Raw genomic sequence first — 27,012 nt, 5'->3', positions numbered from 1 at the left:
TGCTCGTGTTGCTGTTCAATATCTAATTCGTTATTTTAATTAGTTCAATGGAAGGCAAAACATGTGCTGTAGTAGACTTTTATTATTATTTGCTTGCATTTGATTATTATGATTGTTATTGTTACCATTATGATGATGTTGCTGCTGCTGCTGCTGCTGTTGCTGCTGTAATTGTTGCAATTGTTGCTGTTGTTGCTGCTGCTGGTATGGATGATATTGCTGCGCCTGTGGCAGCTGCTGCTGTTGCTGCTGGCGATAGTGTTGCTGCTGGCTTATATTATTATTGGTATTGGCTGCGCCTCCCGCACTATTCAAATGCAGGAGACTCAAATCGTCAGCCACAGAATCATAATCACTGGAATCCTCGCCATAAAGCTGCAATAATACAGATTATTAGTATATATATATTTTAAGAGTTGCAAAATCTATATATGTATAAGAATATCTATATATAAGAAACATAGCTCGCAAATAACTGTTGACTGTCTCTGACTGACCGACAAAAAAAGTTTGAGAGCAACCAATTGCTTCGGTTCTTCAACGAGTTCGTTGGAGATCGGACAGAAAACTTTTTTCCGCTCTGATTTTTCCCTCGCTCTCATTGAACGAACGCCAATCGTATCGTTTCCCAATTAATGTTCGTGAAAAGAGCGCCACACGAATAGTTCAGCTCCAAGCGCTCAACAGAAAAACGAAAAGAAACGAAGGCTCTAGCTCAGAGCAAGAACGATTGAATATGATTCTTGTGTTGATTTCTCGAACAGAGCGTAAAGAGTATAACGGCGCAGTGATATTCGGTGAGCTATGATTAGAAATTACTATTAAATTTATGTAGTTTTTTTTTTTTTTTTCTCTTAAGCTAATTTTCTTATTTTTCGTAATAATACCAATCAATAAATTAATTTAATTTCAGCATTTTATAAATTTATTTTAATATTAATATTTAAATTCTAGTTTAATTTGATAAATATACTCAATGTAATTGCTCGATTTTTTTAGACTTTCTATATATTTTTATTTTTATTTTATTATTATAGAATTCATATTTATGTAATTTATTTTTTTATTTATTTATTTTTTATTTTATTTATATTTTATTTTATTTGATTATATTCTATAGATTTATAACCCTTTTTTTTTAGATTTTATATTAAAAAACTATTATTTTAATTATTTGTGTCATAAATTATTTATATCATAATTTTTAAATTCAATATATCAAAAAAGCTAACTTGTAAATTCTAATTTAAATTGATAATTATATTTAATTTCAGTATTTTATAAACTTTATATTGTACTTTATTTAGTCACCTGGGAACGCTCTATTATATTTCATACTGTACATACACCTACAATCGCTGACAATTCATTCTCTCTTTTTACTCCTTTCATTTTTCATACATGAAACATGCTAGATACATGCCCCACCTTTCTGTTCCACCTGTTCCTACTATTGTCGAGCAACATATGCAAATAAATGGCTAAAAGCGTTTTTGCAATCGTTGACTCAACCTACACCTCTTTTATTTTACTTTATGTAGTACATTGTAACACACAACAAACCCAATTTCGTACTACCTGCACATGTTAGCTAAATGAATATACCTGGTAAAGCTTTTGCAAAGAACTTTGTATGCTTGTCAAACAAACAGCTCGCAATTAAAGTTTATTTGAATGACATAAACAATGTGAGCGCACAATGGAACTTGATATAAGAAGAGCAATTGCTGAAGAGTCTAAATTAAAATAATGAAGCCAGGGTTGCTTTAAGACTAATAGCCATTTAAAATAATTTAAAATCTACAACAAAGAGAAACTAGAACTTGTTTAGTCAACAATCAGTAAACATTCCAAAAACTTTTCGATCTACATAGCCTTGGAAAACAATTCCGATCCCTAATGGAATTCATTAAATATTTATTTTAAGACTTTACTTAACCAAATTTGATATCGTTTATCTCTCACTTACACGCATATTATACGGATGCAAATCACACGTCTCGTGGTGTCAGACGCAATCCTCCAAGGACATGAGCAAGGGGTTGACATACTCAAAGCCCTCGAATTCCGATTGATCGATGTTGCCAATGACATGGCTAATGGGAAAAGAACAATTTATTAGTGAAATTCAAATTTGAGTGCTTGTTAAATTATCAATGTCGAATTGGATAGAAAGGAATACCAAAAATGAAAAAGAAAATAGAATGGGAAAAACTTACTCATCATCTGGAGTCAGCTGCACTGGTTCGCCCGTAAACTCGATCGGGAAATTGGCCAAATCACGATCAGAGTCTAGGCGTGGCTTGAATGGAGGCGAAACCTGTTTGCGTTCGAGCTGCATGAGGTTGAAATTGGCATGTGTTTGGTGGTGCGTATATTGAGATAGAGAGAGAGAGTGTATGTGTGTGTGCGCGCAGGATATATATGCAAAGATAGTAAAAATAATATGATTATAGCTAAAGATAGTGCCAGCCAATTTCGGCAAACGTAAAAATCAAATTCAATAAGGCTCAGGACACATTTCAAATGCATGTCCGTGTGAGTTCTATGTGTTTGTGTGTGTGTGTGTGTGGGTGTCTGTCTGTGTGTGTTTTCATGATGATAATGATGATAAGTAGATAGAGCGAGCGGGGTAGGGGGAACGTGTGTTCTTTACTGATAAGAGAGGGGACAGCGGGCGGATACACAATGTGGCTGAGAGCGAACATTACCTGCTGTTAGTCTGACCACTAATGCTATGAAATTATTATTTATTTTACAGTTTATATATTTTTTTTTTTGGGGGGGATATTGTATCATGCTTCGTGGTACAATTAGAAAAAAATAACCAAAACTAGAAAAGGCATTGTTTTTTTTCTTGTTGTTTTTTTTTTTTTTTTTTTTCATTTCATTTTGTTTTCTTGACACAAAACTTACGGATCATCTGGCGTCAATTCAGCCGGTTCTCTGGTAAATTGAACGTCAAAGTTTGTTGTCATATAAGGATCGCCAGGATCCAGGCTTGGTATATAAGGCGGTTGTACCTCCTTTTGTGCAATCTTTTCATACACAAAATTATATATAGTAAACACTTAGTATTATAAATGACAGCAAATGGCTCAATATTGATAAATAGTATAACCACAACATTAATTAACATAGATTTGGAACTTTTAGTAAATTGAGATAAAGTTCAATAAAATGTTTGTTCTGTCTCCAATTTATGAGGTTCTGCTGATTATAATTGCCTTTCTTCTAGTTACTATAGAATATATTGTAATTATTATTATCGATTTTTTTTCAACTTGCGGAAATGCCAATTTAAAAAAAAAAAATTATATTGTGTTTGCCTTTTTCTTATCTTTGTTTCGCTTACTTATCTATACCATAAATATCTATCTATATATAAGATACGTTTACGATAACTCTCTAACTCTTTCTTTTTCTCATTTCTCTTAACAGTTAAATTTTGGGATTTTTTATGACAATTGATCTAAATCTGATGTTTGTAATTGTTGTATTTTGTATGATAATTTAGAAAGCTCATTAAAGAGATAGAACCATTGGGTTTACAAGCAAAGTAAACTACATTAATTTCAATTTTCTCATAATATCAATAAAAAAGCTTCATCAACAAAAACTTTCCTCTTCACAAACATTGAAAACATGGTAAGCTCACATGGGAATAATAGACCCTTCCACTTCAACTAAACAAATATTTAAAATTATTTTCAACACATCAATGGGAGATGTTCAAAAAGGCTAAATAGTTTGAAGCACAACGATTATCATCATTATTACCAACACTGACATCATCATAATAACACACAGTCACACACACACACAAAAAAACACATAGAGTCCACATAGGTTGGCCTTGGACTTACCATCTCCCAGTCGATGACCTTGAAGAACGGATGATTTACAATATCCATGAAGGCAGACTCACGATGGCAGCCCAGGCGATCAGCGGGATTCTTGTTGAGGAAACCTTTCAAAACGGAAGCAGCCTTGACGCTCAACGAGCGCGGTATACGTATGGTCTTCTCCAGAATCACTTGGAACAGATAATCCTCAGTGTTCTGCAAATGGCAAACAGCATTTATTAGAGAGTTACATCATGATAAGTCAATGGAACTTACCTGATCTGGATTCTCGGAGGCGCCCGCAATATCGAAGGGACTGCGTCCCGCGAGCATCTCGTAAAGCAACACACCTAGCGCCCACCAGTCCACCGAGAAGCCATAGTCCTCGCCGCGCAATATCTCTGGCGCAATATAGTTGGGTGTGCCGCAGAACGTTGAGGTCGTGTCACCGGGACGAATGCCCTCCTTGCACATGCCGTAATCCGTGAGCTTTATGTGGCCCTCATGATCCAGCAGCACATTGTCCAGCTTTAGATCACGATAGATGATGCCCTTCTCGTGCAGAAAGTTTAATGCCAGACTAATCTCGGCAGCGTAGAAGCGGGCATGCTCTTCGGGCAGGCGACGTTGTCGCTGCATGTGGTACATCAAGTCGCCGCCGCGCACAAACTCAATGACAAAGAAGAGGCGCGAGGGTGTCTGGAAGCAAGAGTGCAGACCCACGAGGAACGGATGATTGGAGGCTGTCTCAAATACATGCTTCTCCGTTTGCACCCAGTCAATGTCCTCGTCGTCGGTGACCAGCGCCTTCTTGATCACCTTCATCGCATAGATGCGACGCGTACGCCTCAGCTCCACCATCAGCACCTTCGCATAGCTGCCGCGTCCAATTACGCGTATCAGTTCAAAGTCATTCAACGAATACTGACGCTGTGTGGCCGGCTCCATGGAGTCCTCCGGCGGTGGCGGCACCACAATATGCGCATGCTCGTGCGACTCGTACGCATCGCCAGTGCCGGCAACCGCCTCGTATGGCAGCGGCGGCAGTGGCACCGGCATCGGATCGTTTGCCTCCTCGGCGCGCTCCTTGACCAGCGGCTCCGGCTGATCGGTGCACTGCTTCTGCACCAGCTTATGGCACTTTTTGTGCACCAACAGCTTGCACTGTATACACTTGAAACCCTGACGTCCCAGGCCCCAGATGCGATCCTGGCAATACGCACAGAAGGCACGCTGCAAAAGGGGAATACAAAAGGGAATTAATTATTATTATTTTTTCTTACTATTATGTATAATATATTAAATAGGATTGATAATATTATTAAGCAAAATTAAATAAATGTTGTATGGATAAAATTACAATTTTATAAATACTTTAATTTTCTTCATGTAAATAATAAAATTACTAAATTTTGCAAATTATTAAATATGATCTTATTTATTTGATTTATATTTAATAATTTTTATTTTTTTTAGAATTAATGAAACGCATTGCCATGAATAAACTTTAAATATTAATATAATAATTTGTAATACTGATTTAAGCATATTTAATAAATTGCAAGAAATATTTAATAATTATTATAATTTAAAAATATTTTTCCTTTATAAATAAAATATTAAATATTATTAAATTATTTTAGTTATTTAAAATTTGGAATATAGTTTTAATAAAAAAAAACTTATTCAAGAATTTTATTTTATTTTATTTAAAATTTTTATTTTTATTTTTTAAATAATTATTTAATATTTTTTTACTATTTTTAATTGCTTTACTAATTTTTTAATTATATTCAATCCATACTAAAATATTTAAACTAAATATTTGTTGTTCATAAATCGAATATTGCATTGATTTAATACTGTACAATTTTATCTAGAGATTTTTGATTATATACGTAAAACAAAACAATGATAATCATTATGTGAAAGTGTCTGCCTTCTGTAATTTATTGATAAGGAAACTAAAGTTTATGTAAAAATTTAAAACAAATTGTGTAGCAACTGAGTTTTTGCCTGTTGGAAAACTATTTAAATTGTTGTTTATAAAGTCGACAGGTGAAGCAAAAGATATTTCGATTAATCATAAATATTAGATCATCACAGTATTGTTTGTTATTATTATTGCTCATTATTTCACTTGATTATGCATGCCTTTTTATTGCATTTAACCAGCGTGCAATGCTCTATATTCATTAGATATCGAGCATGTGGGCAAACTTACGCGATTGAAACGTTTGGCCTGGAAAATGTGTCCATTGACGCGATATAATTTTCGCCAGCGGCGGGCGCCTCTTCTGTAGATGCTGCCTATATAAGACGGAAATGGAGATCATAATTAGAAAAGCAAACAATAAATCGGATTGCATTCACATCTGGTTAGCTACTTACGATCTTCGCCATCGCAGGACAAGCCGGGCGCTTGAGGAACATTCGGAAATACTGCAAAGATACAAATTATGGAAAATGTTAATTGTTAACTGTTAGTTTATATACAAATATAAATGTTGAATAATTGTTGCCAAATTGTTCACTTTCAATTATTTGCCATGCTTACGGCCATTTGCTTTGCCCATGTTCGAGTTTGGCCTTATCAATTTAATTGACTGCCGGGGCTTTAAGCCCAGCAAATTGAATTAATCTTTTTATTATTAAATTTACTCTACATATACATATATTTTTATTGTATCTATCTACTTTTTGTTTTACTTATAAACGGATTTTTGCCCAGCCACATTTGCCCAGTGAATTGTGTGTCTGATGTGAGTTGTTAACATGACAGAACCAACTCCATGACTGAGGCGCACAAACAGTAAGCGCTCGACTCTTATCTCCCGGAGTCGACGGCCACGCACCATGTATAAAATACAAAATACAAAATACAAAATACAAAATACAAAAAAAAAAGTCAACTACAACCGGCGAGAGCGCTGCGCTCTTTGAGCAGTTTTTCCAAGTAATTGCCTCAGTTAATTAAGTTTTCCGTACAGGCAAAGAGACAACAGAAGCAACAAACACAACGATTCCCTCAGTGTCTAGTGTCTCAATTGAGCTCAATTGTTCGCAGCACCAAAGAGTTGATGTTGATGATGACGATGACGATGATGATGATGATGATGATGTTCGCTACAGCTACATCGATCGTATTCAATTGGTTCTTTCATCATTTGACTTGCCACAAGGCCGTAAAATTGTGACAATCCGTACGGAGTAGAGTCCATGCCTTGCATTGACCTAGAATTCTCAGTTTCTAATGCCATATCAGCTATCTATCGACTGCCTACATTACGTACGAGCGTACATATCTGGTAGGCGTTTATCTGCTACAGATACATATAACTGTTGTTGTTGCTGTTGCTCTGTGTTGCCAGCCTTATCAGCCGCACTGTGATATGGATGACAAAATTTGTTTGGCTTGTGCTAGGTGTATGGGTGTTGTTCTATAGCCAAAGCCACAGACCCAGGCACACTCAATGCCCTCAGATAACACTGTAAATTTATAGAGCCGATGAAAATATTGGGAAATATAAGTAGCTTGCTTGCCCACTGAAGGCGCGGCGTAATGCAGCAGTTCGTTTAGTCATTGAACTAAGTGGCTGGGCAAGTGTGAAGGTCGCGTACTTATGTTAGTATGTGTGTGAGTGTGTGTGAATGTGTGTGTTCCTGTGCAGTAAGCGGAATGCATGTGGTATGAATGTGTGGAGCGTATGTGGAATTTATATGGTCGGCAGGTGCACTGCATTTATACGCTGTACAAATTGTATGTGGAATATATGTGGAACGTATTTGGTATATATGCGAAACAAATGTATAGGACATATAAAATGCATGTGTAAGGTGTGATAAAGTGTGTGAAACACATGTGGAAGGTAGGCAGTTTATATGAATATGCCATATAAAAGAAATACATGTGGAATGTATTTGGGATGTTATAAGCGCGTAGAGCGCATGTGGAATGTAAGTGGTATGCTTTTGCACTCGCTATGTAAACTGCATTTAGAATATTTAGTGAGTGTGGAACGCATGTGGAATGTAGGCAATATGCTTGAGCTATATGAAAAGCATGTGGAATATATGTATATAGCGCGCATTTGTGGAACGCATGTGGAATGTAAGCGGAAAGCAGGTGCATTATATATGCTATATTAAATGTCTATAAAATATATGTGGAACGTATTTGGTCTGCACTTCAAACACCTGACATAGTATACAATTCATGTGGAGTCTATGTGAAATGTAAATAACACATACAATGGCAATACCAACGCATATTTCCAAACACTGATTACTGATGCTGATAAAACAAATATACTTATAATAAAACAAAAAAAATCGTAAAGCTGAAGTAAAGGCCATTAGCTGTCAATGAGTCTATTATTGATTCATAAATACTTCCACACTGATCTCACACACGCGAATGTGGCATCAAAATAGAGACAGCCATTGACACTTTAAGTGGCTCCATCAGATCAATACTAACACGAGACGCCGCCGCTCATAAAACTGGCCGTTTGGCTGCTGTAAATTTGGGCCGCCTCACAGAAACCGCTCCAGATGATCATCGTGTCTCTGTGCGGCAGTTCAGCGGCGTCACAACTGTTGCCAATTAATATTAGTTAAACCACAGCAACAACAAAGCAAAGTGAAACAAATTATGCACAACAAAATAAAATTAAATTTATGAATATTTTGTTTTATTGCGGCACGCGACAGCCGTCTGAACCGCGCGAGCTTCAGCTGCGAACTGCGGCAAAGCAGCGAATCGCGGGCAAAAGAACCGAAATCAAAAAGTACAACAAAAGGGGCAAAAAGAACAACAACAAAAAGCCGCATAAAAGAAAACAGAATTAACAGACTCAAGAGGCTATTGAAATGTCACAAGAATCGGACAACAACGACGACGACGACGACGACGACGTGCAGAAGACTAATTGGGAGCAAGTGAGAGCGCAACGAACAAGCGCAGACGATAAGATCAGGGCTGGAAATTAGTGGTTTGGAAAGAAGTGCAAAATTCTTATTGGCATATTTCAAATAGGAATACAACTTAATAAGAAATAGTTAAAGATTCGCAAGAGACCTTTGGCTAGCATATAATACTGGTTTTGCAATCCAGTTATAAACTTAGCAGATTTGACAAAAAATAGAAATACTTAACTTCATATATTAAGTTAATAATCAGAGCAAGGTCTATTAAGAAACTGCTCTTAATAAAATGTATAAATTGTTTTATGATATTTGATAAAAATAAAATATTTCTTTAAGATCTAAAAATGCAGATAGCCTAAGAATGTATGAATCATTAATTTGTATGGTTATAATTAATAAGGTTAAATATATTAAGATAAATAAATATATATTTTTTAATAGCGAAAGAATTTTTAAAATTAGGGCATACTTTTATAAATGCTTATAAAAATAGTGGGGCGGTATATCATATTTCCCATCAATTATAATATTGCTATAATTACAATATATAATATAAATACAATTTTTTTTTCTTTATCACATATAAAACTATGCTCATAAAAGCGTAGTAAGACTTAAAATATTTTTATTTTTTAAAGAAAAAAAATTATTTAAAAAATTCTTCCTTAGGTATTCCTATTATATATTGGCCCACTGCGCATTTCCTAAACAATACACAGTATAAATAAATATACGCATTTATAATATATCTAGCATTATTAACTTAAGTTAAGCTAATAATAATAAAAGAGTCTATCACGAAATAAACGTGAATAAAAACGAGTTTGCAATACTTTCAAACAACGTTCTCTGCATTCAGGTTCAATCAAATAATATTCAAATGTGCTTAACTAACTTCAAAAAATTATTGCTATAAATATTTATGTTAAATTTTTAGCAAACGAATGTTTTCAATATTGTTTAAGGTTTTTCAAGTACAAAGCTCAGAAGATTTTTGAATTTATCTCAAATTAAAGCTAATAAATTTATAAATACCAAAAGAAAAATTAAATAAATATATTGTATTTCAGTTTGTATAAACCAAAAATGTATTTTATTCAAAATATAAAATATTCTACATATATGTTATGTATGTATATATCGATATATTTCAGCTTTGACACTGAGTTTTCATTACCCATTTATATCTTGAAAGATACAAAGCTCGAATCATTCTTTGAACATTCAGTAAAATGTAAATTTGGCTAATAAATTATGAGTTACAAAACATTTAAAAATAAAATAAAATTTATTTAAAATAAAAAATAGCTTTTATAAATATATATAAAAGTATTTGATATTTGCTTTGTCTCATTTTTTAATACTTGAGTGAGTAAGAGTCATAAGTTATTAAGAGAATCTTCGCTCAAACCTCAAACTATACCTGTTGCATAGGCTGGTTCGATCTCCTCCTCCGATTGCAGTTGATGCTGTGAGGGCATCTGATGCTGCTGCTGCTGCTGCTGTTGCGTAACGCCCATGGGAACCGTGGGAATAGGCACGGGAATAGGCAGCCGCTCGTAGTGGATGCACTCGTGATGGTATTGCTGATGATGATGGCCGTGGCCATTGTGTATGGTGCCCAGGACGCTGCTGCGTCCGCCGATGCTGCCGCCAGCGATGCTGCCGCCGGCGCCGCAGCCGTTTAGGCCGCTGCCAGCGCTGCCGCTATGATGGCCATGATGATAGTCCATTAGCATGCCGGGGCCGCCGACAGCAACAGTGGTGCCCATACCGACACCACTGCCGCCGCCACCACCACCACCGCCGCCGCCGCTGCTGCCGCCACCGGAGTCATCGGTGGTGGTGGTGTTGTGACAGCGGCTCGAGCAGCGACCCAGCGAACCGCTCCCGGTACTATGATGTCCTAGGCTGCCCATGTGTCCGGCATGGCCCATGACCAGCATGCCACCCATGATGGAGCCACCGCAGCCCTGGCTCGAATCCGAGCCCGAATCGTGCCCGGTGCAAACGGCACCAGCCGATCCCGGCCTGCTCAACGTTGCATGCGGCGGCGTCACGGATGCCGTCGTCTGCATATAGTGATGCGTATATGGATGCGGATGCGGCACATCGTAATCGCCGGTATCAATGTGACTGGCAGACATCATGCCAATGCTGCCGGTGCTGCCTGTGCCCACGCCTACTCCCACACCGCCCTGCAGGCAGCCCAACGATCCGTGGGCGCTGCCATGGTGACTGTGACTGTGATGGCTGCCATGGGCGCTACCGCTGCGACTGTGCAGCGAGACGCCCCTGGTCAGCGTATTATTGGCCGACTGTATGGAACTGACCACCGCGCCGCGGCACATGATGTCCGACAGCTGATTGGCCTGGATATCAAAGTACTTCGACTGTCGCACCCAAAAAGAGGAACAAATGTCAGTGTTGTTACGCCCGACTCCTGCGAGAGAGCTGTGCATGATTCATAACATTCGTTGCCTTGACTACCCATTCAATTTGTTGTTACATATTCCAATTACACCAACTATTTATTTACTTTACTGTTACTGCAATTTGCATTTTGACCTCGAAACTTCTTGGCTTGGACATCATTTTAAAAGGATTTATTTCGATTCAATGAGGAATTAAAATATTTGATGAAATGTATTTGATCTGTGCTAGATCAGAAGCTAAGCTAGTAGTAGTTTAGTATTTTCATTTTAAAATTTCTAAAAATATACTTTTCACAAGTTTAAGAAAAATTTCCTTCTTTTCACTTTAAAAATAGTTTGGAAATTAATTTTAGAATATTTTATACAAAATTTATATTTGTATAAGAATTTATATAGATTTTTTTAAGGAGATCCGCAGCATAAGAAGATAAACTAATTTATTTTGAACTAAAAATGTCCATAAAAAAATCTATAGATGTTTATAAAAATATATGTTTTATATTTATAGATTTTTTTTTGTATGTCTATTTATATATATTTTTTAAAGAATTTATTAAAATTTGTAGGAACTAAAACCTGATTTATTTTTACTGAAGGATTTATTTGGTCCATAGCAGAAAAGCGAGTATGAACTATATTGAAATGAGATTCTGAGAATATATTACCCGAATTTCAATATTAATGCAATATTCTGCTAATTTCAGATAGAATATATATCACATAATATATATGTGCTATATAAAATATATAAAAGGTATTATTCTATATTTATATACATCTTCAACTTCTTTGCTAACTTCTTTTATCTTTGCATCTCCTTTAATAAAGAAATTCTTTACTAAGAATTTCAGTTAATGATAAAATATAATATAAAAATCTCTCTACCTCCAACTATTTCTAGTCATACGCAATTGCAGTTAATTTTCTCTACTTATTCATCGCATATTTTTAGACTTTTCTCAACTTGAATGGATCTCAATTTTGTGGGCTACGCTTATTCTGTTTCCACCGTGCACAGCTCTGGTGCCCTGTTCATTGTAGTACCGTGTTCAGTACCTGCGGACTGTCCAGCTGATCCAGGGACTGTCTGCGTGCCGCGTAATCCAAGTGCGTGAGCAGCTGCTGTGCGGCCGGGCAATTCTTGTTTGAGTGCTGATGGAGATGCTGTTGCGAGGATGTGAGCAACGGCGGCGGCGGCGGCGTTATTGAGCCACACGGCGAACCCGGACAGGGACTAGAGCAGCGCGAACGACACGTGGGACTGTAGCAGAGAGTGCCGCCGCCGCCGCCTTGTTGACTGGCCGAGGGGGTGCTGGGGCAGGTCTGTGACTGCTGCGACTGTTGCTGCTGCTGCTGTTGCGGCTGTTGTTGTTGCTGCTGTTGTGGCAAACACGACGGCTGCTGCTCCTCCTCCTCCTCCTGCTGCACGAGATTCACTGGCAACGGCGTGCACTGCGTCAAGCGCCGTGGCGAGCGTCCACGATCCACTGTTGTGGCGGACCAATAGCCCCAAGCCATAATTCGCGTGTGTGTTTGTCGCTGCTGCTGTTGTTGTTGTTGTTTTTGCTATTTCAGTTTTGTACGCGGCGCGTAGAAAGTTCGCTTCGGTTCGGTTTGTTTTGCACTTGACTTTTACTGTTGCCGCTGCTTCTGCTGCTGCTGCTGCTGCTGCTGCTGCTGCTGCTGCTGCCGTTCGTTGCGATTAATTGCCGCAAATTTGCATAAACTGGCAATGTCAACAAGCACAACAAAGACTGAATTACAAAGCAAGGCAAAGAGAATGAAAACTTTTGACCAAATTACACAGTGAGGCAAGAGCGAAAAAAAATGGAACACATCTTAAATTTTAAGTGTTTAAATTTAAATGCAGTTTCAAAGTCAAGACTGCTCTCATTTGCATATCAATAATGAAAAATATCGTTTATGCAGCCCCTATTTTTAGAACTTGTATAACATAATATTAAAATAATTAGTAAAACTTTTAATGAAATCCCTACAAATTAAAACAATTAACTTGAATAAAATGTATAAAAAGCCCTTAACAAATAAATATATAATAATAATAATAATAATAATGAAAATAGATGTACATAAAAATACATATATAATAAAAAATAATTATAGATATTAAAAAAACAAATCAAATATATTTTGAAAAATATAAATAAAATATGTAAATAAAATAAATAATTTACAAATATATTACAAAATATTACATATTTTGAAAAATTAACCTTATGCTAACCAATTTCAGTCAACGAAAAAATTATAGTCCATTTCTTCAATTCATTTCAATAAATAATATTTAAGCAAATCAATGAAATATCCATTTGTCAACTTCTATCCCACTGTGCTGGGCCAAGTGCAAATTGTGCGGCACATGGCAGCGCACATAACAAACGAAAGCTACGAGAAGCGAGTATAAAAAAAAAAAAAGGAAAAAGAATAGAATCGGGACAAGGCCCAACTGCTGGTGCAGCTGCTGCATTTTACAGTTGAGCACAGGCAACGCCACGGGCCGCCTAAAACTATGCAATGCAAAAGTTTTCAAAGCCAAGCGACAGCTGCGCCCCCTGGCGTGCAAATTCTATAGTTTAAAATGATTGATTAAAAACTGCAGGCAGTGGGCGGTTCGGGGCGTTGCCGGCAGTGGGCGTCATGCAGACGCGGCTGTCGCCGCAGAAACCACACCTAAAAAAAACTATATACATATACATATATATAAATTGTGTAATAATGGGCAGCACAGCGCAACTACGAATGAGAAGAAGCAAAACTGTGCAAAGACGTGAAGGGAGCGCAGCGGCGTAATGCAAGCAAAACAGCTGACAACTCTGTTCAAGCGCGCACACAAACAGAAACTCGAGCACACACACACACACACACACACACACATGCATACAGCAGCCAGCCATACAATCACACAGAGACGCGCACACAAGCAGCGACGCTGCGACAATCACAAACAATTGAACCCAAGTCAAACGAGCGCACAAGTTGCTGCAAATTGTCAAAGGCGTGTGAAGGCCCAAGAAGATAGAGAGAGTCGAAACGATATAGAGCAAGAGAGCAAATCGAATTGGGAGAGACAAAGAAAGCGAGAGAGCGAGAGCCAAACTGCGCAGGGAAATTTTACTCCCAGAGCGCCCCGAGAAACTATGCAATATAATCCTCCCCAGTGCAGTCAAGTGTAAATAGAAAATTTCTTCAAGTGTATTGGTAGGTCACATCGAAACTACTTGACGTTGTTGTTGTTGTTGTTGTCGTCGTTGTCGTTGGTCTTGTAGCTTGTTGAGACAATTGAAATTAAGTACTCTACTTTCATGCATAATTCGCATGATTAACGAGGCGACCAAGGAGGCGGGCTCCCAGTGCAGCAGCAGCAGCAGCAGCAGCAGCAGCAGCAACAGCAGCCGCATCATCAGCATCCACTTGAGGCAAGTGGTTTGTGTCGTGACAAGCCAGTCGATCCCCACTTTTCTGCTGATGCTGCAAGACCTCAACCAATTGGGAATAGATATAAAGACCCACAGCGACCGAGAGCTCGTCCGGGTGGCCGTGTGTTTTGGGTAACATCGTTTGCTAAATATAAACACACTTCCCAGGCATTGTTTGGCGAGTGCAATTGGAGCATGAATATTGGTCGGCTCCCTTGGCTGGCGATGGCTGGTTGGCCGACTGCCTGTCAGAATGAACTGACAACTGAGTTGGTTAGTTGCACAGCATTAACAGCAGCCCCACGAACCACCCAGCCACCCACCAAACAGCGACAGTTTGTGCGGTAAATCAATCAGTGGCTAACCCCAGAGATCCTTTGACGCTGCAATAAACTCAAAATGTGAATATAATTTATACGAGAGACTCTGTACTGTACAGTTCTCCATGCCGCTGACAAAACGAGGTTAATCCTCGGAATAGAAACTTTTCCAGCTTTTCCACAATTAAATCATGAAACAAACTTTTCCACCCACACACATACACTGCCAAACAATGGAAAGTTGTGAAATTATGAATTTTTGGCTATTTGTCTTTTGTCTTGAAAAGGACAATATTTGATTCGTTAGCTTAAGAGTCTTTAATTATAATCTCTGCAATGGAAAAAGTGCTCCGAGTGTTTATAGCCGACGGATTTATGGCATTTAACAAGTTATTTATTATTGTTGACAAAGCTGCGATTCAAAGTTTTCAAATTAATGATCTAATTGCACATTGAGCTAAGAATAACTTTATACAATTATAGATTACGAAAGCGAAAACTTCAATATCTATGATATAGTTGAGTAAGATTTTTACATGTAATTGGAGTAGTTGCAAATATATGCGTAAATCTGATTATTTGCGGTCTTTTATGTAACTTTAATAATTTCCAGATTTTTTTGTATAATAAAATCTCAAAATTATTAGAGATATTTATTATACCCTTTCATAGTCTCTAAAAGGTTAAATTGCTTTTTACTAAATGTCAAGCGATAATCTGCCTTAATTAAATAATGATATATATATACATCATAATTTCCACATGTCAAGCCAAGCTTCAATAGGAAGACAAACATTATCTGAAACCAATATACCCTTTCACTTTGTAAATGAGTATTCAAAATTTTCAACCGTACTTTTAATTATGTGAATAGACCAATCTGGCAGAAGACCGCAACTACTTGAAAATGTCAAACAAAGAAATATATATGAATAAATGATTAAAATAACAACAAAATTAATCAATAAAGCCGAATATTAAAAGAAAATATGTTTTTAAATTAAAATAAATAATCAAAAATAAAAAAATTAATAAATAAAACATATAAATTAGAAATTAAATTTAAAATATTATATTAATATATTATATATATTAAATAAAATATATTTATTAACTACAAAAGTTTTAAGTTTTATTTTTAGTTTTGTAAATTAATATTATTGGTTGATTTGAATAAATAAAATAAAACACAACAGAAAATTAACTATGAATTAAATTAAAAATATATTTAATAACTATTAAAAATTTAAAGCTTTGCGTGTGTATTTTATTTCATTTTTAATATTGCTTTAAACTTAAAAACTGAACTCAAACTAGGCTGCTATTTAGTTACTTTAAAAAATTATTCTACTCTAATATACCCCTTTTATAAGTTGTTATTACAGGGTATAAGTCACACAAATAATTTAGAAACTTTTAATAACTTGAAACCATTTCCATTTGCCATATAATACTTTGAAGCTTCTACAACAAGCTCCAACGTAGCTTTACGGATTAGCACATTAGCAAACATTACTCATACGACACGTAATCGAAGTGGAAATTGATGTGAAGCATGCTGAGTGATACGTAATTGCATAAATTGTCAACAACAAACCTAACGAAACGCAATGCCTGCTAATGGCCCCAATCAATCAAAGAGATAGATACAGACAATACTAAGCAATAGGGAGGATAATTTGCGACAGCGCCCAAAACCCCTTAAGATAATAGATAGATAATTAATGCATTATGATATGCTTCGAGTCCATTATTATTGAATGGCAGTCAACGTTCACTGATTAAATGATGGCCGAGCCAAAGTATCAATTCAACAACAATAGCCAGCTGGCTAGCTGCGACGATGCTACTTCAGCAAATTGGCAAATCAACAATGCTTAAGGGCCTGCAAACAATGGCCTTACATCACACGGAGCGCAGTCAGCCGCTGATGTTTATCGGGACACGCCCCAGCGAAATCCACTCAAGTTCCAAGCGATAATAACGATAAATAAAACAACGAGAACGCGGGGCCATCTTAAAGCCACGTTCCGTGTATTGCTCTAGTGTGTTTCGTGTTCCGTTCCGTTTTGGCTATGCGGCAGCCTCCGCTCTGACCCATAGTGTTAAGCAACAACGAAATTTGCCTGCCAATGACGTCAGAGACGGCAAGGACCGTAAATTTGTAAGTGCTTGTGCTTGTGCTTGTGCCTGGGAGCCAGCTTGGCTGGCCTGGCCCAATGTTTGGCCATTTTGCTGGGCCACCTGCGTCCGATATTTTTGGACGCCTTCGCATAAAGCGGAAACACTTCGCACTGTAAAATTTCACGCCACAAATAAGAATGAACGAACGAAAGAACTCAAGTAAGAAAGGCAAAAAACAAAAAAACAAAAAAAAAAAGAGTCAGAAAAAATAATAGAAGCAACACTGAAACAACATTTATCCAAAGCAGCGCATGCTGAAGCTGGCCATGTCAAAATGTACGTCATGTGCATACTTAAGTAACGCTCGTGGAGGTAATTCGAAACGAGGCCGGACAGGAGGCCGGACAGGAGGAGGAGGAGCAGGCGGTGACGGGACGAGAGGTCGTTCAGGCTGTGCGGCTCTGCTCCGAGTGCTAACAATAATTTCATTAAGCCCAATGGCATCATTAAAATATGCCAAACAATCATAATGTGCCCAGTTTTGGGCCACAGCAGGGGATGAGGGATTTGAGGGGCGCTGTTCGAGCTAAGCTAGCCCCAAAAAGTATGCAATGTCAAAATGTAAATGTGTTGATTTGCTAGCGACAACAACAACAACAACAACGACAACGAGTTTAAATGGCAGCGCATTTGCAGGCGACAGCTTGGCCAACAAAATTTGTCGATTTTGGGCATTTGATTTGCACACACACACACACACAGCACACAAAGAGAAAGCAGAAAGAGAGAGAGGGAGAGGGAGAGAGAAAGGGAGAGTCTCGCTCGCATGAGAGCAAGAGCAAATTGTGCGCCCTGCAGCGTCTTGGCAACACACTGACACACATACACACACACACACACACACACAGAGGAGAAACACACACGTTGTGTGTGTTAGCCTGGTCAAGTAGCAAGTATTTGGGCATCTTTTTTGGCCTAGACAGCTTTCGGGCTGGTAATGCAGGCAGGCGACGGCGTCATCAACGCTTGGATGAAGTGCAAATGCCTGCTAGGGTCAAGTTTGGTGTGAGAAGGCCGCTAACACACACACACACAGAGAGAGAGAGAGAGAGAGAGAGAGAGAGAGAGAGGAGAAATATACTGATGTTTTCTTTCATTTTTTCAATTTTGCTGCCTTTGCCGCCTCAATGTCTGTCTGTCTGCTTTGCATGTTTGTGTGTGTGTGTGTGTGTGTGTGTGCTTGTTTGTTTGCTTGTGTCTGCTGTGGCACAGCAGCCGAAATAACGAATCAGCGAAGCAAATGAAAATCAATGATTCGATTTTGCTGCTCAAGCTGAAACTGAAGCCAACGACGATGAGGTGCGACGCTCACATCAACCGGATTCACAGTCGCAGCCCAGGAATTTGATTAAGTGACAAATGTAAAACATGACACATGCCTTGCGGGTAAAGCCCCAAATTGAAGGGCGACAACGCATTCTCCTCTGCCCGCAGATCAATTCGCTGCTAATGACAACTGACGAGCTGACGACCTAATATCTTAAGTCACAAAAATATATACATATATATATATAAATATTTGAGAAATACAAGTGAAAGCAGCTGATGCTTTATAGAAAGTTGTTAGCAATAAATTAAATCTCTTTAAATCAAATTTAAGATAAACCAGGAAGTTATATAAATTAATATATTAAAAATATATTTTTTTTATATATATAAGAAAAATTGTCAATATTCTGTACTAATAATATATTATTATTCCTGCACATATTCCATATCATATTATACAAATAAGAGGAATTTATTTAAAATAAAAATTTTTTAAGAAATGTCAATAATAATTTATCAAGCAGTTTCAGCTACTTTAAATAATTGTAATAAAATAATAATAATTTATTTGAATATTAATAATTGAATTTCCCAACCCATCAACTGTACTATTATTTATAATTCTCTAAATTAATTATTTAAAAAAATACAATCATAATCAAAGGCTCTGTACTAAATCAATTTAAATGAATGAATAGATTAACTGCTCTTTAATTATTATTTTTCTAAATTAACTACTTGACGATAATCATAATTAAAATTAATATTAATAATAGGAAATTTGCACATTGTTTAAAGTTTTGTATGATATGGAAATAAAAGACTTTAAACAATTACATTGTTAGGACATAAAAAATGTAAATATAATAAAATGTATTTTAAATTGAGTTGCAATAGAAAGAAAATAATAATAGTATTAATATGAATTTCGCAAATATTCTATATAAAATCAATTTCAATTAAAAACACATAAGCTGCTCTTTACTTAAAATATTTCTGATTCAACTACTCAATTATAATAAAATATATGTAATAAAAGTTTAATAAACTCAGCACACTTCATACTAAAACAATTCCAATTAATAAACACATCAACTGCTTCCTATTTAAATTTCTCTAAATCAAACAATTTCTATTCCCTGCCAATCCAACCTACAAACAACTGACTTAATTACACACTCCAATTCAACTTCGTAAAAATATTCCGTTTCATTCAAGCATTTGAATTATTCAAGCGATGCAAAGACCGCATAAATACAATAAAATATATTTGGATTTCGATTCGGATCAGCTCAGCATTCATACGCCCCGTTGCACACAGCAATGTGCGGGGGCGGGGCGGGGGCATCAACGACTGCAAACTAATCGAATAGCCAAGCCGATCCAGCCAACAAAAAAAAAATAATACAACAACAAAATATTGATATATATATATTCCCTTCGGCCAATTGATTTTTTTCATTCAATTTTTTTTTTACTTCGTTTTTCTTTCTTTTTTTGCAGCAAGAAGTTGGAGTTTTTAAAACAGAAATTAGCAAACCCTTTAGCTTGGCTTTTCACTTGGCTCTTTATGTTGACAATTGGCAACGTTTTAGTTAATTTCACTCAGTTTATATATTTGTAAATATATATGTTATATTATATTATATTATGTATAATTTGTGTGTGCGTGTATGCGTTTGTGTATTGGTTTGGTATATTTGCTTTTCGCGACGACGCGACGTTAGCAACAGCAGGAAAAAAACGCGAAGCTTTTTTTTCTTCTTTCTTTATGCGGCCCGTGTTATTCTTTCCGCACGGCACTACCAGACAGGCGAACAGTTACGGCGCGAGTGTTGCGACAGGACGGCGAATGCCGACGCAGTCCAAAACTTTTGCTAGGGATATTTTCGCACACACACACACGGATGGAGAGAAGGTCTATGTATGTGTGTGTGTGTGTGTGGGTCTGCCCGCTGTTCAATGTCAGGTGACGCAGGCAGCGGCAGCAACAACAACAGCAATAACAGCACCGGACGCCTTTTAAAGTTCTGCTCCTGCACTTGCGCTCAATTTCACTTCCTTTGAAACTTTGGCTGCCGCCCGCCTAGTAAAAGCCAAACGCCGGCGCAGCATTGCCAGCCATTGAGCGCACTCAAAAGCTTAGCTGGCAATGCTGCCAGCCTGCCAACCAGCCAGCCAGCCAGCGCTCAGCTGTTTTTTCCTTTTTGTGTTATTTCACAGTCACCGCTATTGACAAGGGAAATTTTCTCTCTTGTCTATCTCGCTCTGACGTGAGGGCATCTTGTATATCGACCTTATGTGTTTCAAAGCTTGTACGCCTGGATAAAGTTTGTCGTGTGTGTGTGTGTATGTTTGTGTGTATATGTGTGCATGTGGGCAGCGTTGCCATATTGCAGGCGCATAAATTATAACGACAGGCATTGAGATAAAGCGAAAAGCAACTGAGAGAAAGAGAGAGAGAGCGCGTGTACCAGAGAGGGCAGACGCTTCATTGTTAGCCGGAGATGAAACCGGAAGGTAGAATACAAAACACAAGGCAACCAAAACAACGACTTATAAAAACGCTAGCCTCACACACAAACTCATACACACACACACGGCCATTTACTAATCAACACACAGCAGCAACAGCAACAGCACCAGCAACAACAACTGTAGCAATAACAATAACTACAAAAACAAACATGCAAAGGTAGCAAAACATCAACAGTCGCGTCGTGTAATGCTTTTAAGGCGCTTGTATGAGTTTATGCATGTATGTATATGCATGTAAATGTGTGTCTCTGTATGCCACTGTGCGTGTGTGCTTGTAGTAGTAGTAGTAGCATAATATGTTAGCACACAGACTGGAGCCGGAGAGAAACCGCACAGAAAATGCTTTTAATACATTTTAAGCCGCATTTTTTCACACGTGGCTAGAAAACAACAACAACCTCAACAACAACAACAAGTACAACAAATCCTGGAAATATACATAGATAGAAATATGTAGAGGACAACCAGGAAGCCGGAATGCTGTTTCTGCTGCTAAAAAAAAGCACCTAAAACATTTCAAACTTTGTTGAGTGTTTCGCGGTGGCGAAATTATATCTGCTAGTTTTTTTTCCTCCTTCCATTTCTTTATGCCAGCTGAACTCAGTTTTTTGCCATTTACAGCAACCCAAAAAGAGAATATAGCGAAAAAACGACCACAAAGCAAACACCGGCCGTAATAACACGATAAACTTTCGAAGCATGAATTAGAATTTGAGCATTCCAAACGGTATCTCTATAAACCCCAACTTCTATTCATAAATCAAATATAGATAACGGTTAAGTGATAAGCAAACATTGAACTTTTCGGCTAGGAAAACTAAAAAATATATAGTTGAGCATAATTAGGGAAGTACAGTTTGTACTCGGTAACAACGATATTATTATATAATAAAATGTCATACAAAAAAACTCTAGAAATTTAAATAAAGATTTTGTTATCTTAAATATATTAGTTTTTATGCTTACTTTTATTTTAAATTTTTATATAGTATTTAATAATTTGTTTTCATCAAATTTGACTTTCTTATGAATATAAATTTTCCATTTATTATTAAAAAAAAAAAAAATAATACAAATAGTACCCTAATACTTATTTTATTTAGATTTATTTTTATATATATATATATTTAATTTAGCCCTCTTACAAAAAATTGGCAAAATATTGTACATATTTATGTATAATAAAATCAAAAGAGAAACTCTTTAATTTTTGTTAGAAAAAAATAAAACTTTACTTAAATAATTTTTACTTCTTTGAAATTCTAAAATTTCTCGTAAAGCTTCTATAATAAATAGACTCTTTACAGCCAAATTTTAAATTAAAATGTATTAAGAGTTAAGCAGCCCTTTTTTACTAATTGCAAGAAACCGAAAAAAAGTTAAAAGCAAAAGAAATAAAAACAAAAAACTGTAAGCCTGTAAAATGTTAATTTGGTAGCAAAAACATAATAAAATTCTGGTGTTGTCTCATTTTGTTGTTGTTTGTTTGTTTGTTTGTTGTTGTACGTGTTTTACAGTTATTTATTGTTGTTGTCGAAACATTTTGTTTTTGTCATTAGGCAAATTTCGAATGGGGCGAAAGCCAAAAACTTTTTGCGGCAAGGATAATTAAGCGCAGACAGTTAACTAAGCAGATGGAGTGCCTGAGTATGTGAGTGACTGAGTGTGAGTGTGTGTGTGTGTGTGTGTGTGTGTGTGTATGCTTTGAGGCGTGCTTGCACTGCCTAAGCAGCTCAAATACGCCGCAGAAAAATTGAATTTTTGAAAACGCAGCTAACCGAGCTGCCAGCAAACAATTTAATTATAATGAATTATAAACGAAGCCGGCAGCAGCAAATCGGGTCAAAGGGCAGATATGATGAGAGCAACAGCAACTGGGAAAAAAAAAAAAAAAAACATTTAAGAACAGCAGCGAAAAGACAGGAGAGATACGAGCGAAAGCAGTAAACTCTGCTAAAGGAGCAAAGACGAGCTGAAACATTTAGCCAGCAGCCAACGGAGTGTGTGTGTATGTGTGTGTGTGTGTGTGTGTGTGTGTGTCTATAGTGTATTTGCCTGCACAAGTTAATTAATATTTTATGTTATTAACATGGCCGACTGCTGTTTGAATTTGCGCATGCTGTCGGCCCACAGGGAGCTGCGGGCGTAAGCCAAAAGGCAATGCCAGCCACGGTTTATTGAGCTAATAAAGCAACGAGCAGCAGCAGCAGCAGCAGCAGCGGCAGCATATTGTTTAACCAGGCTAAAACTGTGCACAAAATTGCGGTTAAATTGTGCTACATATACCTAAAGGCCCAGCAGGCAAGGCGACCTACTTCAACAGGCGCCAATGAACGCCAACGTGTGTAATGAAATTTCTGAAATTTAAAACAAAATTATAGCAAACTTTTGCATAGTTTTTGCTTAAGCCAAACAAACGCAAAATGTGTGTGCATGTGTGTGTGTGTGTGTGTGTTATTTACTCGCCCCAACTAACAACATCCTTTTGGCAACATAAAACAAATCCCTTTTTAGCTATGCACACATGTACCTAAGCCACAATTCAAAGAATTGTTGTGGCCAAAAACATGCTCGTTTTATAAATTTACTGCTTAATTAACGGGTTTTGTTTACATTATTATGGGTGGAACTAGTCCAAGAAACCATTTAGAGTTGGTAAATGTAAATTCTTTCAATCATATTTAACTTTAAGATTTATTTATATTTTAAAGCTTGCTTAACTTATTTTATAAGATTTATAATCAGAGCTATACGCTCTAGAAAATGTTCCGAATATCATTTATATATCTTCACATTGGAGAAGGCATAAGAATTATATAATACTATAAATATGATTTTATTTAATATGTTAACATTGGAACTACTTAACCTTAATTATTAAAACTTGTATATGAGCATTTTAAGTAGGCAAACTGTAAGATTTTGATATATTTTACCCAACTCTCAAAAACTACCAATCTTATGAAGCTCTCTATAGGAATTGAATTTTGTTTTATAAACTATTGATATAGATGATATTTATATTATATCATACTTAACTATTATTTGTAATACAGTATATACATACAGTATATACATATTCTATAATTTTCGATAAGCACTTTTAATAATTACAAATTGAATCTGTAAATTAAATAGTTTTTTTACTTTCATAAAGCTTTTACTAGAATAAAAGAAAAACTCAATTTATGAACAGTTGGGGCCTAAAGACAGACTGCACCAGGCATAAAGCCAACTGGCGCACTTTAACTTAACTTGGCAAAATGCATTTAGCCAACACGTGGAGCGCATTAACAAATAAGCATTCCAAATATAATTTACAAATATATGCAAAGTTTGCAAAGGGGAAAAAAAAAAACAAACAAACTCTGTAAAAGCATAATCACATAATATAAATGAGTAAGTTTATGATTACTTGGAATAAATATATATGCACCTCTATAATATGAAAAGGATGCATAGATTTCATTCAGGTAAAGATAATAATCATAATTACAATCATTTATATTATAAGAAAAAGCTTTTATATTTCAATTACTTTGATAATGAAATGATGTGTGAAGTGAATATGTAAAAGTTTGAATATATATCTTTTTTTTATATATATATGTATTAAAATATCTGATTGTTTTTACATAGGTATTTCTAAGAATCTGAATATTTCTTATGCCTTACGACATCCAAGAATAAGCCACACGAGTGACACATAACTTTTCGCATTGTGTCTTCAATATTACGTGGAATTATAAAAACATCTTATCTTATTAAGCAAATAATGTACTTACAGTATAATAAATATATATTTATGTATGTATATCATATAATTATACATTGATATACATATATACGATAAGCTAAACTGTTTCACTTACCATGTATAACTAGCTGGGAATCGTAATTCATCTCGTATAATCGTATGGCTTCATTCAGTTCCATGTCCGTTGATATGGTGCACGGGTCATTCTCCTCATCGACCCACTTGATGGTAAAGGGCTATAACAGACAGTAAAACACAATTGTAATGAAATCAACATATAGATGAACACGAATATAATCTAAATCACCTGATCGATGGGAAAGCGACAAATATTGCGTATCTCATAGCATAGATCCTCGTAGGTAATGTTTTTGTCTATGGTCGTTATGATCACTTGACCATTGTAGGCAGTCTTCACTGTAATGGCATTTGGGGAAGCGCCCAGCAATGAAGCCGCATTGTTCAAGCTGCCAGACCCACTGCCATCGTTTAAAATTTGCGAGGGCATTTTCTGCATTGGGACGGAAACGTACAGAACGACAATTGAGACGGAGGCGTGAACTGATTGTCCGTAAAATTTATTGAGCGCTTCTTTCAATATCTAGATATATTTATTATCCTTAACGTTGTAGTCAAAAAACGAGCACAGAAATCACAGTTAACGAAACTGAAAGCATATAGAATTATAAATAAAATTATTAAAAAAAATATATTAACAAAAAAAAAGAAAAAAAATTATATTATACGTAATATTAATAAATAGATTTTATTTCGTTTTGTATTTTTAACATATTAATGTTATCTTGTTTGTTATGAGCTGCCTGGATTAAAATTATAGACAATATAATAAATAATATATAAATTTTGAATAATATTTTTTTTTTTTTTTTTAATTATATACTTTTTATATATACTTTTTAAAGTATAATAAATATTTAAAATTTCATTTTAACTTCGAGTACTTTAACAGATTCAATGTTATATTTAACAGCGCTGTTATGCAGTGCTTCAACATTGGATTAACAGCGTTTTTTCATTCTCTTTTCCCTCCAGCCCGCTGCAGATGCAACAACAAGGCACACACATACACAGCCACATGAGCACATGAACACACGCGCGCGTTAAAGCTTACGATGAAACGCTTTTCATCTATTGCTCTCGTTCAGAGCTTTTTTAATTCAAATCTCATTTTAGGATGCGCCACGCAGCTGTCAAATTTGACTTTTGAACCGCACCGGTTCAAGCTGCTGCCAACATAAACAAGATGCCACAGGTGTCTGTCTGTTGTTGTTGCTGTTGCTTGCGCCGTAAGTATATTTTTTATTTGCTGCCAACTAACATTGCAATGCCATGATTCATAGCATCAACTGGTAAAAGGCGTTACGCCCACTTCTCAGAGTAAGGCAAAAGAATAAAAAATAATGAAGAAAATTAGAACACAACACCAACAACAACAATGTTAAGCATACTTATTGCGCAAACACAACCCTCGGCCCACAAAACTGCGAGAATTTATACAGCTTTAATTAACGCCGTGCATTGACCAACTAAAAAGGCAGGCAGTCCAATACAACAACAACAACAGACCGAGAGCCAAGCCAAGCCAACAAATGCCAAAGCGTAGCCGCGACAACCTGTATTTTTTTGGTTCCTCTTTTCTTCTCTCTTTGACTCATTTGCATTTAGCAAATCTGCGCTTTCTTGAGTTTCTATTTACGTTCGTATTTTTTGCAAGACAATAAGCCGTCGCTTTACTTAATTTCACCTGATTATGCTTACTTTTGTTAGTCGTCGTAATTTGTTTAACCAAAAATGCCGCCGCACAAGGCAATAGCAATAAGCGCACTCTCACACACACTCACTCACACTCGCACACACACTTAGAGAAAATACTAAGGCGAACGGAACACGGCACGGCACAGAAACAGAAATCTTAATTGCAGTCTAAACTCAAAAGTAACACATAATTAAATAAAAACGGTTTAAGCGCACGCACTTTTTCACTTATTTGTTTGCCATCAATTTTGTTTAAATAATTGTAACATTTTATACAAATGCAACAAGTGTGGCTGTATGTTGCTAACGAATTGCGCTGTTTTATACTGAAAACTAATGGTGGGACTACAGACATTTAAATACTTATCGATGGCGCAAATTGCTCAAATCTATCGTTCAAAGTTCAATCGATTGTTGTTTGAATAGTGAATCAATAGTCATATTCCCTCTAATAAAAATGAAGAATTAATTGCATATCAGCACTAACCAGAGAGCACTCTCTGGTTAGTGATATCAGTTTAA

The 27,012-nt window shown here is 36.3% G+C and overlaps 1 protein-coding gene across 7 annotated transcripts; it reads right to left on the bottom strand.

The window, feature by feature from the left end:
- Positions 1–224: 224 nt before the first annotated feature.
- LOC6580317 (atypical protein kinase C) lies at positions 225–26,813 on the bottom strand. 7 transcript variants are annotated; one of them, XM_044011168.1, is made up of 10 exons: positions 26,494–26,813; positions 25,022–25,381; positions 24,830–24,950; positions 6,237–6,287; positions 6,070–6,155; positions 4,122–5,078; positions 3,867–4,061; positions 2,917–3,038; positions 1,970–2,096; positions 225–375 (listed from the first exon to the last, which is right to left on the bottom strand). In XM_044011168.1, the coding sequence occupies exons 2-9, from the start codon at positions 25,229–25,231 to the stop codon at positions 2,009–2,011; spliced, it is 1,830 nt and encodes a 609-aa protein (XP_043867103.1). In that variant the 5' UTR covers positions 25,232–25,381; positions 26,494–26,813; the 3' UTR covers positions 225–375; positions 1,970–2,008. The 7 variants fall into 7 exon arrangements, with proteins under 7 accessions (XP_043867103.1, XP_043867104.1, XP_043867101.1 ...); XM_044011169.1 differs by lacking the exon at positions 2,917–3,038 and adding an exon at positions 2,220–2,335 and having other exon boundaries at positions 26,494–26,811; XM_044011166.1 differs by lacking the exons at positions 24,830–24,950; positions 25,022–25,381; positions 26,494–26,813 and adding exons at positions 10,198–11,167; positions 12,254–12,936.
- Positions 26,814–27,012: the final 199 nt, after the last annotated feature.

This window comes from Drosophila mojavensis, unplaced genomic scaffold, assembly GCF_018153725.1.
Source record: "Drosophila mojavensis isolate 15081-1352.22 unplaced genomic scaffold, ASM1815372v1 contig_81, whole genome shotgun sequence".
Lineage (NCBI taxonomy): Eukaryota > Metazoa > Arthropoda > Insecta > Diptera > Drosophilidae > Drosophila > Drosophila mojavensis.
This window is presented reverse-complemented; position numbering and strand designations above follow the sequence as displayed.